Source organism: Myripristis murdjan, chromosome 7, assembly GCF_902150065.1.
Source record: "Myripristis murdjan chromosome 7, fMyrMur1.1, whole genome shotgun sequence".
NCBI lineage: Eukaryota > Metazoa > Chordata > Actinopteri > Holocentriformes > Holocentridae > Myripristis > Myripristis murdjan.
The window spans coordinates 25,480,766-25,492,460 of NC_043986.1; the positions used below are offsets into that span (position 1 = coordinate 25,480,766).

Here is an 11,695-nt window from a genome sequence, read left to right on the forward strand (position 1 = left end):
CTACTTGTGTTTGATTGACAAAAAGTGCAGTTAATATTTCTGTATTTCAAATTGTGTTGTTTGTTACTAGAACAGTGTACATGTACAGTATTCTGAAACTGAATACATCTTTCTGCTCTCTCTTCTATTTTCTCTCTGTATGTTTGTGGTTACCTGCGCCCTGACGTGCCACGTAGTCTGCACTTGACCACGTTCTGCTTGCAGTACAGTCCGCCCATTGTTGCCTGTGTGTGCATCCATCTGGCGTGCAAATGGTCAAACTGGGAGATCCCTGTATCCACAGACAGCAAGCACTGGTGGGAGTATGTGGACTCCACAGTCACTCTCGAGCTACTGGATGGTATGTGCTTTAAATGACCATCCAATACAATCCATGCCAGCTACAAGCAGGGAAAGAATGTTTCACAGAGACCTGCAGGTCATATTTTTAAAAAATGAAGCTGATAAGTGCTGTACTGAGAGTTCACACATCGTATAAATATTTACAGTTGCTTTCAAAAGTTAATATCTTCCTACAGAGCTCACACATGAGTTCCTGCAGATCCTGGAGAAAACACCTAGCCGGTTAAAACGGATCCGCAACTGGAAGGTAAAACATTTTTCCCATTTTCTCCTGTATGCTCCACAAAGCACCGCATAGACCTCATTCAGTGCATGGAAGCTTGCTGACTCACCGTTATTCCCTGGCTCCTGCTTTTCAGGCTGCTGGTCAGACGGCAAAAGGCAAGACCAAAGTCCAGGAGGAGGGCGACCAGACAGACACCATGATGAGCATGATCTCCATGGCCTCATCAGAAAGCACTCTGGCAGGTTTGATGAGCCTCTCGGCCCCCCCTTCCTCTTCGTCTTCCTCATCTGTGGGTGACAAGGACAGGGGTGCATCTGGCAGCACCCAGCACTGGCATGCGGGTGGGAAAGGTCATGGTGGCTCTGAGCAGCAGCCGCAGCAGCAGCCCAACCACGAGGTACACGCTCCAGCTAAGGTATCGCTGAGCGAGTACCGTGCTAAGAATGCTGATGTCCTTGCCGCCCAGAAGAGGAAACTGGAGAACATGGAGGCCAGCGTAAAGAGGGACTATGCCAATGCTGCCCAGGCTCTGATTGGTCAACAGCAGAGGAAAGAGAAACAGCAGCATCATCACCAGCAGTCTGGCTCTCACTCACACTCCAGCTCCTCATCCTCATCCGACATGACCAACCCGTCGCCTATCATTCTCAAAATCCCCCTGGAGAAGGAGAGGCACGACCGCAGCTCTCTGAAGATGAGGTTTCCTCTGCCAGGGGGAGGAGGGAGTGGGCACAGTGGCAGCAGCAGCAGAGGTCAGGATCAGGACATTAAAGTGAGAATACGGATGCCTGATAAGCAAAGGGGAAGTTCAGGAGAGGAGGGCAAGAGCAGGGACAAGCACAGGGAACGTTCTAACCACCACCATCACCACCACCACCATCACTCCTCCTCCTCTAGCGGTGCTTCACTTTCCTCTTCACATAAACATTCATCCAGCTCCAGCGGAGCGTTGGGCAGCAGCAAAAAAGTCCCGGGCGAGTCCTCTCGAATGAGCTCTTCGTCCTCTTCTTCCTCCTCAGCCTCCCGAAAGAGGACACACACACAAGATCCCACAGTGGGCTCTCACCCTCCCTCGAAAGTAAGCAAGTCTTCTAGGAATGCCTACCAGCTGCCGTCCTTGTCTTCTTCCTCTGGGCATTCTCTGGGGCATGCTCCTGATATTCTTCCTGCTCTGGGCCTTCCCCACCACCAAGGGAGCTACTCGCACTCCAAAGGGGACAAGACAGACACTAACGGACACAATGCGACAGGTGGAGGCCAGTCAAATGAGTACCAGGACACTTTTGACATGCTAAACTCACTGCTAAGTGCCCAGGGGGTCCAGCCGTCCCAGCCACCCATGTTTGACTACAGATCCCAATATGGGGACTACCGGTATGGTGGTGGCACCAGGGGAAGCAACCCCAGGCCCCCGCCCCTGCCGTCGGAACCACCTCCCCCGTTGCCGCCGTTACCCAAATGAGTTCCTCATCAGGAGATGCGTTATGTACATTGTATTTGCCATCACAAGCATCACAGTTGTTACATACAGCATTGCATAATGATTTTAGGACTCCCTTTTCAGTGTTTGTGATCATGTGTTGTGGGTTTCAGCTTGACAGCAGAGAAATGTACTTCTGACATAATTTGAATTTTCTTTTAAACTTCTTTTTACAGATTTGTTTGTGGGGCAATAATGAGAGGCTTGAAAAGCTCGCAAAATAGGGTAAAAAATATTTACAAGAAAAATTGTAAATAATATTTTTGATGTTATCAGTTTTGTATTGTCAGCTCATGAAATGTGATGACGGGACCTGGCATTTTTGCCGTCACTGTTTAGGAAGAAGTCAGACGTTGAAATCATGAGGAAACCGAAAGTTATTTGCATCACATATCACTTGTTAAGTCTTGCTAGCGATTGTCTTTTTATAATGTTTTTATAGTGTATTATTTATTAATTGAATGCTTTTGAGGAGCACAGTCCCCTTTTTAAGAAAAAAAAAGGTCTCCCCTCTATGCTGTGTCCTTTTCAGGCAGAGGGATATTTTTCCTCAATACTGTATAGGCTAGTTTGAGAATGCATGTCTCCAAAGCCATGTTTGAGATATTGTTTTTGTTTTTTAAACTACCGTAACCTCAGAAAAATAGGTGACGACCCCCTCCCTCCCCAACCTTTTGTCAATACTTTTTTTTAATTATCTGCATTGTTTCGTAAACTGTTGTACAAATATTGTAAAATGTTTAAAACAAAATATTTTTACATTTTGTTATAAAAATTACAAAAAAATGGTGTAAATTAAGGACGCTTGTACTTTTGTTTTATAGATTTTGAGCATTGCAGTCATTGTTTTAAATGGTTGTAAAATATTGTCAATACTCAAATAATTACACTAATGGACAAAGTTCATACCAAGGATTTATGTTTCATAAAACATATCTAGAGGGTATTGCTGCAATGAAGAAACAGCCAGCATAAAATTCCCTCTACGGTGAAAGTTTGAGGTGCTTTTCCTGGATGGAGTTTGTCCTATAAATTTACACTATGACTACGACATCCTGATAGGCGACTTCAGCCCAGGATTCACCTCTTTCAGTCTCCGACGGTGGTCACAACAGTTACGGGAGAATAAAACTGGCAGCCTGGATAAGTGCACAAAATCATTAAGTTTGACGTTTGGCATTGACATCGCTGGCTGTGAGTTGGGTTGCCCACACCCATACTGTAATTTAAAGGAAAAAAAAAAAGCACACCATCCCACAGCCAGAGGGAAATCTTTATGCTGGTGTTATCTTTTCATTGGCCATACCCAACACATGGTATTCTAAAAAAGTATTCACCATACATTTTCTCAAAGAATAATAAGAAGTCAGTGTGTCTTTGGTTGTTCTGAACCAGTCATACTGTGTGATTTTTTTTTTCTTTGATGTCTGTTCCTATGGTAGTCTTTCATTTATGCATTATTACATTGCATTATGCATTTCATGTTATTATTCCCTCTTTAGGGAAGATTTTAAGATCTGTTCCACCTATGTACACCTGTTTCTTCATGCCGGTTTGATTTAATCATGTTAAAACTGTCTTATTTCTCCATACTGATTGCGCCTGCAAACTAACCTGATGGATTTCCAGCTAAATTTTTTTCCCCAGTGAATTAATCCATCCATAAGCCAGTATCCATCAAAAATGTTTGCTTGTGCCCTTTAGTTGTGGAAACCACACGTGGTAAACAGTTTATCAGTGTACCTCCACTGCAGGGTAATGGACATGAAAAGTAAAATACTGCCTAACTCACTTGAAAAATGTTTGAAAAGTATTTGAGCTAAATTGTGGAAGAGGTTAAATCGGGTATTGTATGTACATTTGATTCATGTAAAGCTTTATATGGATTTGATTGTATGATATTACTGCTCTTTATCTGCTATGGATTGTGATTTTTTTTAACCCCTCCCCCTCAGTTTTTAAAATCCAAAATTCATTGCTTTAGGGGCAGTTCACAGTAATGCATTACATCAAATCAGCAAAACCATGTAATATATTTTTGATGTTCCCTTGATACAGTATATAAAATATTCGTTCAGATTACAGCTCTTCTTTCCTCTGGCAGCAGAGTTTCAGAGATATGAGCTGATCTATCAAGTCTTAGTTATCACTGAGAAACATAAAAGTGCACTGAATATTTATCCCTGTAAGATTGTCTAAAAAGCAACTGACTCAAAGTGTTACATTTATGATTCTTTAACTAGAAGAATAGCTGAACACTGTCATGATTGAAAATGGTTTCTATATTTGGTTTGGACAAATCTTCCATTTTAAGAATTGCTTCACTATAAATATGCTGTGAGATTAAGGAAGTTCTAAAGCTTTTCATGTCTGGAAATGTATTGAAGTAAACATAGGGGTGAGGAAAATGGAAGACACTCATGCAACCTAACAATGCAAAATCACATAGCTACAGCTCTTATCAGCATCCAAGTTTCATATATTTATCACATCTTGATGTTTAGTGTTGTTAGTGACACTCAGGTCTGGAATTGAATCATTTTGAAATCTTGTTTCAGTTAAGGTTTTTTGTGAACACTGTTCTTTTTGATATAATGTGGTCGCTTTAATCCCATGTCAATAAATATTTTAAGAAAGTGCCCATTTCTTCACACTGGTTTCTTCCATAAGCTGTGCTGGAGAAGTAAATGACATGGGAAACAAATAGAGCTATACAAAGGCTTGCCGCTACGCTGATTGACAACCAGATTGGGCACTGAGGTGTCTCGAACCCTGGCGTTTCAGCCAATCACAGCAAGTGGGCGGGCTCAGGCTATCTCTGCAGTGGCAGTGCTTGGGGAATGCGGGAGAAACGACGCATTGCCAGAGTGCTTCAGGAGGCAGGCTTGGTTGGGCGGCAGGGAAGAAGGTAAGCAGTAATTAGCGGGAAATCATGAGTTCTGTTCGTCTTCTGAGACTGACACATTTCGGCACCATCGAGAAAAGCGGCAGCGTATCGTCCCCAGTCAATAAACAACTCTTCGTAGCTGGAATTTATGAAGTTTTGCTGTTAGCTACTGTTAGCAACTGCTAAGCAAAGATGGCGACCACACAACCAACCGAGTAAACTGCCATGACGCAGTACGAAGAGGCGGGTTCAGCGCAGTGTGGCGCCCGATAGGATTTAGCCTGAGCTGCAAGATACAAACCAACTACCAATAAATCAATACAAGTAGCGTTTGGTGGTTTAATCTAGATGAAACAACTATGTTTACAATTATCTGTGGCTGTGCGCACATCAGCTTCAGTCGGTAAGGAGTCTGAGTGCTGAATAAATAATGAGAAAATACTGCGTTACCTGACCAGTAACGTTAACGTTATGTCACCCACCGTCTGTTACGGTCTGCCTCTGTTGATCTTAACGTGCGGTGATCGGTGGTTTATGCTTCACTTCTATACGTTACACGTCTTTGCTTAGCTTAACTTAGCTTAGCTTTTATCCTGCCTATATGAAACAGGGACGCATCTGACCTTTGGAGCCACACAACTTGAACTGTTGTGTGTTTACTGGGTTAACTAAGCCACGTGGCTTTCTGAAAGGGGGGCAGGTTTCTGTCATTATAAGGTAATTATCTGCAGTTTTTTGCCCTTGACATATGACATATTTTACATGTAAACTATACTCACCATATCTTAAGTCTATGGATTTACCTAGCCCTTGGGTGCTGAAAATTACTCTGAAATACCCTTTCCTACTACCCTTGGTTGTAAGACCAACACTTCTAGTCTTTCTGCTTAAAGTGGGGAAACAGGCAGGAATAACATGAATCCTGGACAGCTGTTTGTTCCATCACTTGAGTGTTTAACTCTACCTTTGCTACCTTCACACCTTTACTTTCCAGATTTGCAATGAACAGAATACGGATCCATGTTCTGCCGTCAAGTCGGGGCAGAGTGACCCAAACAGCTCGTCCCCAGGAGCCTCAGGCCTGCGCCTTCACCCAGCGACCATGCTCTCAGCCTCGCTTGGATGGCCTGGAGTTCTGCATCAAACACATCCTGGAGGACAAGAATGCCCCCTACAAGCAGTGCAGCTATGTATCCACAAAGAACGGCAAGCGCTGCCCCAATGCGGCACCAAAAGTGGAGAAAAAAGATGGGTGCGTGGAATGTCAGAATTTCATCTCCGTTTGTAATGCGTAGAAACAGGTACATTTTGAGATCTTAAATAATGTTTTGTTTTAGTAAATATGTAATTGACAAGCACACAGAGGGTAGGTAGCACACACTCTGGAAAGCTGTTCTGACATGTCTCTGTCTTCTGTCTAATGACTTTGATTACCAGAGTGACGTTCTGTGCAGAGCATGCTCGAAGAAATGCCATGGCACTAAGAGCTCAGATGAGAAAGGCAGCCTCTGGTCCATCACCAGAGGGACTTCTGTCTCAGCTAAGCGGATACAGTCGTGCAGAAACGCATGGCCTTGAGGGAGGCCGCTCTGAAGCTAGCCGCATTCTAGGTAAGTAGTCTTGTTCAGCCTGTGAAATAAATTGTGGAAAGACACATCAGTTAGGATACTTTCTTGCACAAGGAAGCAGTGTAAATATTTTGTCCCAATCTTTGTGTGTGTTTACTTGGAGTTTGTCTGTAGCCATGTTCTCTTCTTGGTGCAAGAGAGGACATGTGTGGGTGCCCCAGTGGCTCACCCACTGGAGCACATACCACTTATCAAGGCTGAGTTCCTTACTACAGTGACTGGGGTTCGAACCCAGGCCAGGTTCAAAACCTGCTGCATGTCTTTCCCTTCCCCTCCCCTGCCTTTCCTGTGTCTCTCCACTGTCACTATCAAATAAAGCGGAAATGCCAAAAAAAAATCTTAAAAAAAAAAAAAGAGAGAGAGAAGGGGTATATGTATTTTGTGGCATGGCAGTTTCATGGGCTGCTGTCCTCTTTGTGATTTATATATGATGAATATGCTTTAAATGTGATACTGCATTTTCTTGGGCAGATGAGGACAGTTGGAGTGAGGAGGAACAGGGTCCCCTGGTGTTAGACCAGACATGGAGAGGAGACCCTGACAGTGAAGCTGACAGCATCGACAGTGATCATGAGGACCCCCTAAAGTATGTTCTCTTACTTGACCTGCACATATTTATTTTAGATAATGAAATGTTTCAAAGAAAACTTGGGTCAGCTTTATTCTTGTATTAGTGGATCTGGGTTGTAGTGCCTCCTGTTCCTCCAGCTGAACTTCAGTCTTTATGGCATAACTAAGACATCTGTTATTGCCCCAGGGCATTTGCTAAATTTTAGATGTACCAGATTTCATTATCTCAGATTTCATAGATGCACTTTTTGAATACAGATTCAAAGCTGTATTTATTGCATGAAGCAAGCTCTGTATTGGGTTCAATGCAAGCTTCTGCAGTTGGACTACTTGGAGCCCAACTAAAAAGTTGGTTTGAACTGTTACACGATCAGTTTTGCTAATAGTTTATGGTATTTCAGACATGCAGGAGTGTATACAGCAGAAGAGGTGGCGCTGATCACTCGAGAGAAACTGATTAGGCTCCAGTCTCTGTACATTGACCAGTTCAAGCGCCTGCAGCACCTTCTCAAGGAGAAGAAGCGTCGATACCTGCATAACCGCAAGGTGGAGCACGAGACTCTAGGTAAGGACACACATTATTAGTTACTATATGTTTACATATTCTGCAGTGTGTACTTAGCTGATAGCAGCTTCCCTTTTGGGATTCTGTCCCACTCCCTTTTCCAAAGCCATGGCCCCCGATAACTCTACCCTAACCCTAATCCTAATGGCCTCTGTCTGTTGGTTTGTTAATGACAGGGAGCAGTCTGCTGACAGGGCCTGAGGGACTGTCCTTGAAGGAGAGGGAGAACCTGAAGAAGCTGAAGGCTCTGCGCCGTTACCGTCGTCGGTACGGTGTGGAAGCCCTGCTGCACAAGCAGCTCAGGGAGAGGAGGCAGGCCGTCACAGAAGGAGCTCCTCAGGTGTGTACCAGTGTGATGAGTCACTGAAATACTCAGTCCCTTAATGTTTCACTGGTCAGCTTTTCCAAACTGTGGTGTCTGCAGTAGAGTCTCTCTGTATACTGAGTATAAAATAGATAATGAGCAAATTATTCTCTATCATGAGTGCAGTGTAAACACCAGGATGTTTTTCAAATTTGCCATGGTGAAATTAATAAATCGCTCAACATGTCATATTAGACACATTATTATGTGGACCTAAGTTTGCTATGATTTTAGAACATTGATCTTGTCATCAAGTAGGAAAGGATTTGACCTAATTTTCCTGTTTTTTTCCTCTGATCATTTTCTGGTATATTAAGAAGTGCAGTCTTGAGAGTCCTCACATGTGTAGTAAATTGTAGTTCTTTAGGATGATCAAAGTGATAAATCAATATCCTTTTTGAAGCTTCAGTCAGGGTTATTTCATGGTTAACTGTGATGAAATTTCTTGGCTTCATCTAGTATTTTGACCTCACTTAACACATTTTTTTCCTTTGTTGTAGCCATACACAAGAACAATATATGAGAAATGCATCTCCTTTGTGGAGGGCATCCGGTGCACAAATCCCTGCCTGCCAATGACGCGACACTGCATCACACGTATCCTCATTGATGTGTTGAACATGAGTTTGGTTGAATAAGCCTACAAGATTATGGTCCATTTTCTTCCAAGAAATCACAAATGTGTTTTTTTTTATCAGGAATGAACAACCAATAGAGGATGTTTTCTTTTTGTGCTGCAAATTGAATCATCTATGGTTGTAACCGTCTTTCACAGTTCAATTTCAAGCTATACTTGACACTAGGGTTATTAAGACTTCATTTGAACTCTCCTTCACCTCTCTGCCTTGAACCATATTCAACTTGGCCCTGATCAAGATTGGCAGCTTGCAGTAGCTGTTGGTTTCAAACAGAGCCGACATGAAGTTCTTCCTGTGGTCTGTTGGTTTCCCAGAGAGTTACAACAGGGATAATCAATTCAGTTGGAAGGAACAAAATCTTTTCCTGTCTTCATTCAAACCCCAAATCATTTAGCACACACAGCCCCAGTCTCATGCTTTCCATACACTTTCTTAAAAGTTTTTACACTGTCCTCTCTCTACTTACAAAACGGCTGGTATTACAAGTATTTTTTGTATTACTGTAACTGCCAAGTTAGTTGGAAACTGATTAAACAGCGTTCAGAAAACAGTGTTACATTGTGAACGAGCCATACAAACCCTGCTAAATCGTTGTGCTCAAACAAGAAGCACAAATTCATTGTATAAAACCACTCAGCCTTACCATTTATACAGTCAAGCTCTTTGCAACCAAACAATAAGAAGCCTTATGTTGAGCAGTAATTACAGTAAGCTTATTTGGATGGCAATAATTGTAGTACTTGTAATAATAGTGGTTTTTGTGCAACTAGTAAATGTTTTCTTTGAACCACAATATCTCCTGCTGAGCATTCTATTATGCTTTTAGATGGAATTTCTTTTGCTAATTGCTTATTTTTCAGTGTTGCTGCTTTCTGCATCACCACATCTTGTCATCATCCTTGACAATAAGCCACACAGACATCTACCAAGACAGTAATCAGGTTCTTTTCAAGATGTGTCCGGGCCTGAAAGACGTCCCATGTGACCGCACCGTGCATATGGGCCAGTCTGAAGAGCCTCGCTGCCCTCTGCACCTTACTCTGCCTCCTCCCATGTACCAGCCTGAGCAGGAACCCCCGGCCCAGGAGCAGCTCACTCCTGCAGCCAAAGAAATGTACCTGAGCGCAGCTGAGCTTCAGCCCACAGAGAACCTGCCACTGGAGTTTAGTGATGTATGTTGGAGTGTTTTTAGCCCCCTGTCTCGCCACTGTATTGGCATGTCATTTCACTGTGATATACATAAACCCTCAAATACTGCTTAAAGGTTTAGAAATCTTCATTCAACTCTTGAAGTTTGATCTTCAGACTAAATTTTAGCACTGTAGCGAAAATTTTGTTGTCTTGTGTTTATACATTCAAGTCCTATAGTTACCCTGACTTCATGTCACATGACACAAATGATGAACAATATGGGTATAGCAACTCATTCGTGGATTATAATTTTTGCTTATTCAGCTGCATCATTCCACTAAAATAAAAAATAGAATGAATCATTCTCACTTTAGCTGAAACTGTCATCGACTTTGGACTTTTTTTTTTTTTTTAGTCAGTCCATTTTTAAAATATTTAAGAAGCTCAGCTTTTTTTTTTTTTTTTTTTTTTTTTTTTACATCTCAGAAGAAAATAGCAGGCTTTACAGCATTGTTCGATTTCATTAGTGTATATAAAATTTTGGCTCAAAGTACTTGTGGTTTACAAACTCAAATCAGATTACGTCATTTAAAAACGATTTTTAAATTAAATCGCCAATTACTGAATTAAAATGAATGTTTTATTTAAGCCCCTAGCGGACATGCATACCTCATGGATTGACATACTAGCCTCACTCACTTCTACATGTACAACTGTGATTAAATATGAAAAAAAAAAAAAAAAAAACCTTTGCCATTCCCATTAGAAGTGAAGTGGAGTTGTTTGTCTTACCATCCTGATGTAGATTTTCCTTGTGCTGTAGGATTTGGATGTGGAGGGGGACGGTATGCAGGGTCCCCCATCCCCTCTACAGTTTGACACGGCCCTGGCCCTGGAGGACCAGACCATCAGAGCCATCGCTGAAGCTCCCATGGACATTCTGACCGGAGAGGACCCCGACCAGGTTGACCTGGACGCCTCGGCACAGGAGCTGTCAGAAAGAGATGTGGACGCCATCATGGATGACCAGGTAAACTCCCCAACTGTCTTCCACATCTAGGATCTTTATGTTGGCCAAAGCAGGATGTACAGTTTGCCCTCCAGCACAAGTCAGAGAAACAAGTTGTCATAGGAAACAATTACTTGAGTGTGTTTACACATTCTTATAAGATGGGTGATGTGTTTGGGAACAGGCAGTACCAAATGTGAAGCATTCCTTTGGCTGACAGTGGTAGGTTGAGACAAAGTGATGATGGGTGTCAACCTGTAGTAAAATAGCTACTATGTGTAAACTCCCTGTTTTTCCTGTCTAGGTCGTGTCAGAGGTGGTAGGAGGGGAGGAGGACGCCACTGAGAATTCACTTCAAGACGTCGACACAGCTGCAGTTCAAGCTCCTAGATGAGGCTTAAACTTGCGCTCCCTTTTTCTAAAGAACAAGAGGTTTAATTTCCACATGGACCGATGTTGGCCCTACAGTCAAGCTTGATCTACAGTGTAGATCACCTTCAGAGGGATGTCCATTTCCAATCCAAGCCTTTCAGACCACTGCCAGTAGACTGTTAGAGCATCCATGCATTGGTTGTTGTTCTGTTTATCGTCTGGAATATATTTATGTCTTGCCTTACAATTTATGGTTTCTCAGTCTTACATCGTTTTGTCCACAGATATGCTCAGTAAATTGTCTGTCAATAAACAATGGTGCACTCCTCATCTCTTTTGTGTGAATGTTCACAAGCCATCCATGAATAAACTTATTTTTTGAAACATTTGTTCACCTCCTTTTTTTTTTCTTTGTAATGATATCCTGCTGACGAGATTTATGGTGCAAGCAGAATTATTTTCAGCGTGCAGAGAATATTTAGC

General features: G+C 42.5%; 2 protein-coding genes and 1 non-coding gene across 6 annotated transcripts; all 3 read left to right on the forward strand.

Moving 5' to 3' along the window:
• The first annotated feature begins 103 nt into the window (after nucleotides 1-103).
• Nucleotides 104-4,687, forward strand: LOC115361816 (cyclin-T1-like). Its single transcript, XM_030055469.1, has 3 exons — nucleotides 104-340; nucleotides 519-589; nucleotides 702-4,687. The coding sequence occupies exon 3, from the start codon at nucleotides 765-767 to the stop codon at nucleotides 2,028-2,030; it is 1,266 nt and encodes a 421-aa protein (XP_029911329.1). The 5' UTR covers nucleotides 104-340; nucleotides 519-589; nucleotides 702-764; the 3' UTR covers nucleotides 2,031-4,687.
• Nucleotides 4,688-4,837: 150 nt separating this feature from the next.
• Nucleotides 4,838-11,600, forward strand: kansl2 (KAT8 regulatory NSL complex subunit 2). 4 transcript variants are annotated; one of them, XM_030056292.1, is made up of 10 exons: nucleotides 4,838-4,956; nucleotides 5,930-6,187; nucleotides 6,373-6,545; nucleotides 7,035-7,149; nucleotides 7,535-7,698; nucleotides 7,875-8,038; nucleotides 8,563-8,659; nucleotides 9,619-9,872; nucleotides 10,655-10,861; nucleotides 11,145-11,600. In XM_030056292.1, the coding sequence occupies exons 1-10, from the start codon at nucleotides 4,889-4,891 to the stop codon at nucleotides 11,232-11,234; spliced, it is 1,590 nt and encodes a 529-aa protein (XP_029912152.1). In that variant the 5' UTR covers nucleotides 4,838-4,888; the 3' UTR covers nucleotides 11,235-11,600. The 4 variants fall into 4 exon arrangements, with proteins under 4 accessions (XP_029912152.1, XP_029912153.1, XP_029912154.1 ...); XM_030056293.1 differs by lacking the exon at nucleotides 4,838-4,956 and adding an exon at nucleotides 5,000-5,338; XM_030056294.1 differs by lacking the exon at nucleotides 4,838-4,956 and adding an exon at nucleotides 5,405-5,652.
• LOC115362832 (small nucleolar RNA SNORA2/SNORA34 family) lies at nucleotides 8,924-9,057 on the forward strand. Its single transcript, XR_003928561.1, has one exon. It is a non-coding gene; the product is annotated as a small nucleolar RNA SNORA2/SNORA34 family (small nucleolar RNA).
• Nucleotides 11,601-11,695: the final 95 nt, after the last annotated feature.